This window comes from Carlito syrichta, unplaced genomic scaffold, assembly GCF_000164805.1.
Source record: "Carlito syrichta isolate Samal-C Ts95f unplaced genomic scaffold, Tarsius_syrichta-2.0.1 Scaffold120539, whole genome shotgun sequence".
NCBI classification, from domain to species: Eukaryota; Metazoa; Chordata; class Mammalia; order Primates; family Tarsiidae; genus Carlito; species Carlito syrichta.
In genome coordinates this window covers 1-3,415 of record NW_007064635.1, presented here as the reverse complement: position 1 = coordinate 3,415, position 3,415 = coordinate 1, and the positions used below count along the sequence as shown (strand labels likewise).

The following is a 3,415-nucleotide window of genomic DNA, read 5'->3' as shown; positions in this document are numbered from 1 at the left end:
CATGCTTGGCTCACTCCCTTCTGGAACACAAAGGCACTGTGGATGCGCCCGCATCACGGTGGGGTGGACGCCACCACCTCTCTGGGGAGCGGGGCCTGAGGCAGGCCTGTGTCTACCCTTGCTCACTTTCTGATTAGGAGGCAAATAACGTGCTGAAAAGAGCATCTGGAAAGAACGCCCCAAAGGGACAAGACTGTCAAAAACGAGTCGGTAGTCCCAGCTGAGAAGGGACAAGAGACGGCGACTGGGGCAGGCCCAGGACCCACGGCCCGGGAGGGGACAGGCTGCAGCCGACCTCCTGGGTCCAGCACTGTCCTCCGACCTGCAGGTCCTGGCCCCTGAGAAGGCCCCTTCAGAGGACGTCACCATCGTTCGCAGAGAAGGAAGTCGGGAACAACCCACAGGGGAAGGACTGGCTTAGCAGTCCTTAAACAACGCGCTGCACTTGCAATTAGAAGAACGACACTTTGGCCAGGCGTGGTGGCACTTTGGGAGGCCAAGGCAAGATTATCTGAGCTCAGGGACTCGAGACCAGTCTGGGCAACTGGGTGAGACCTCGTCTTTATAGTAAGTCCCAAAATAAGCTGGGCATGGTCGCGTGTGCCTATAGTTCCAGCTACCGGGAAGGCTGAGGCAGAGGAATCGCCGGAGCCCAGCAGGTTGAGGCTGTGGCGGCCGTGACCGTGTCACTGCACTCCAGCCCGGGCGACAGAGAAACTCCAACTCAAAAAACCCCAAACAGCTCTTTTCTTCTTCCTCCAGGAAATGATTCTAAGGTTCAAAACCACGGCTGTGAGTGATGTCGGGCAGCAAGAGTTAAGACACGCCACGCAGTTACGTTCGCGCAAAGCTATGCGTAGGGAGCCTGCAGGACGCAGACGCAGACGCTGCCCCAGGAGAGGAGCCGTGTGGGAGGCAGGAGGGCTGGAGCAGACCCTGGGGCCCCGCCAGCAGCTGTGGATGTGGTGCTGTGTGTGAACGCACGCACGGGGCACGTTCCTTATGCCACACCCACGTGGATGTGGGTATGTCGCAACTACACTGCACGCCGCACGCCTGGGATGCTTCTTAACGCCAGAAGAAAAAAACACCCGCTGCTCCCGGGAAAAGAAAACAAACGAGAGGGGTCTGAACCTGTGGGCCCTCCACCCGCCACCCTCACCCTGCGATGTCTGTGCGTGCCAGGCCTCCCCCTTGTCCTCCGCCCCCTCCCCCCGTCCTCGCCGGGCACCGGGCCCCCGGCCTGCGCTGGAAGCCAGTCCTGCCTGCCCTCACCGGATGATGTCTGTGTACTCGCGGTCCTTGCCCTGGCTCTCCTTCCACTTCCTGTACATCACCGAGGCATCCACGTTGGCCGGCGAGAAGGTGTTGGGCTCGTTGAGGAGGGAGATCACGCTCAGGAGGATGGTCCTGGGGGAGACCGGGTCAGCTGGAGGGGCCTGCGTGGGCTGGAATCCCCCTGGGGCTCTTCTAGCCGCGAGGGGCACACCCCGAAACCCACCACCCCGCCAGCCTCTCACAGCTTCTGCCTGTTTCCAGGCCCCGGACAGCGGGGGCTGCCCTGGCAACAGCCTCCCCCTCCTCTCGGCCCCCGTGCCAAGACCAGCAAGGGCAGCCAAGGCCGGGACCCGGGCCCTCACCCTGTGCCCGCCTGGGCTGTACCCAAGGACACACAGGCCACGAGGCCAAGTGCCTGCACCCCGGGGGCACCCGCAGCGGGAGGCACCCCCAGAGTCGGGCGAGGAAGGAGGCCCGACGGTGGACGAGTCCTGGGACTCAGGCCGCCCGGTGGGAGCAGGAGGCCGCCCCAGGCCCGGGCATCCCTCTCCAGCTCGCCCCGGCAGCCGCCTACCTGACGTTCTGGGTGGGGTTCCACCGCTCTGAGGGCAGCTCCCCACTCTGAGGGTCGTCGACCGGGGGATGGAGGATGGAGATGCACACGTCCCCTGTCTGTGCGAGGGGGACAGGGCAGGTCGGCGCTAGCTCCCGTCCTCCCGGGCCACGGCCCCCACGGTCCCAGACAGGACCTGAGGTCGTGGGGCTGCCCGGCTCACCTCATAGATGTTAGGGTGCCACATCTTGGTCAGGAAGCGGAAGGCGGGTGGGGAGTACGGGTAGTCGACAGGGAACTTGAGGCGGGCCTGCGGGGCAGAGGGCAGGCAGCTCAGCAGAGCCCGGGCAGGGCCAGGGTGTCCGAGGTCGGCGACTCAGGCCGGCGACACGCCCGGAAGGGCTGGGTGGCTGAGGGGAAAGCGAGAGGACGTGGGGCCTACGGGGACCCCTGTGGTCAGGACCGGTCCAAGACTGGCTGCCCTGGGGGCCTTGCGGGAGTCACTGAGCTGATCCCAGCCCCAGTCCAGGTGGCCAGGCCGGGCCAGGAGCAGCTGCTGGCACCATGAGCACTTACACCGGAGCAGCTCCCGGCCCTTGCCACCTGGGTAGGATGCATGGGACCTGGGTCAGGGGGCCCCTGCAGATGGCGGGATGGATGATGGGGCCCGGGCCGCCTGGATGGAACCGTGGGCCTCGGTGTCCAGGCTGTGAGTGGGCTGGGACGGATGCTGGCATGGGCCAGGCACCGGGGGGAAGCAGCCTCCACCCTCGGGCGTCCAGGAGACCAAGCCAGCAGCCCCACGGCCACAGACGTCAGCAAGCCCTGAGGCCTGTGCCAGAGGCCCTGTCTTGCAGGCTAGGGTGGGTCCAAGCCATCTGCAGGGTAGTGCTGTGCCTGTGGCTGGGCCTCGGCACCACCCTCCGGGCTGGCAGCAGGTGAACAAGGAGGCCTGGCCACGTGCCTGGTGAGCCCCAGTGCTGGGCACGGGTGTCGGCCAAGGCTGTCTGCGCTGCAGCCTCCTGAAGGCTGGGAGGGGCCTTGGGGGGCTGGAGAGGCCACTTGCCTGCGGCCACTCGGCAAACCTAGAGCTGGGCTCTCCGAGCCTCCCACGGGGCTCCAAGGGTGACCCGAGAGCAGCCAAGACCGCGACAGCTGGGTGGGGAGCGCGGCCGCACCTGAGCCGCGTCCCCAGCCCGTGTCCCTCGCCTTAAGCGGTCCTCGCAGGGTCTCGCTGCTGAGGCTCGGAAAAGGAAAGCCCCCTGCCCGGAGACACACAGCAGACAGGCCGAGGAGGGTCTCCGAGACGCCCCCCGCGCCGCCCGGGCCTGCCGGCTGCCTCGAAGGCTCAACTGCGCTCCACGCCCACATCCAGACACCCTGGGACGGGAGGGCGCCGGGGGTGGCACAGCCGCCCGGGGCCTCACACTGGCTCTGGGGACAGCCCCTGGCAGCTGCGACCGAGGTCGGCAGGCGCCCCGCCAGCCCGACCTTCTCCAGGAAAACCGGATTACCGCCCTAATGCCCGCCGGGGAGGCCCTACCCACAACCCCGCGCAGCCGCGTGGCGGCAGAGGCCAGAAAC

The 3,415-nt window shown here is 66.7% G+C and overlaps 1 protein-coding gene across 1 annotated transcript in view; it reads right to left on the bottom strand.

The window, feature by feature from the left end:
- The window catches only part of LOC103249485 (ubiquitin-conjugating enzyme E2 R1-like), a gene marked incomplete at its 5' end in the record, with an annotated part of 5,063 nt that extends 2,629 nt beyond the window's left edge, over positions 1-2,434 (bottom strand). The window contains 4 exons of the mRNA XM_021707587.1: positions 1,276-1,410; positions 1,853-1,950; positions 2,055-2,206; positions 2,336-2,434. Of these exons, the coding sequence (XP_021563262.1) occupies positions 1,276-1,410; positions 1,853-1,950; positions 2,055-2,206; positions 2,336-2,434 (484 nt within the window). The remainder of the gene's footprint in view (positions 1-1,275; positions 1,411-1,852; positions 1,951-2,054; positions 2,207-2,335) is intronic.
- Positions 2,435-3,415: the final 981 nt, after the last annotated feature.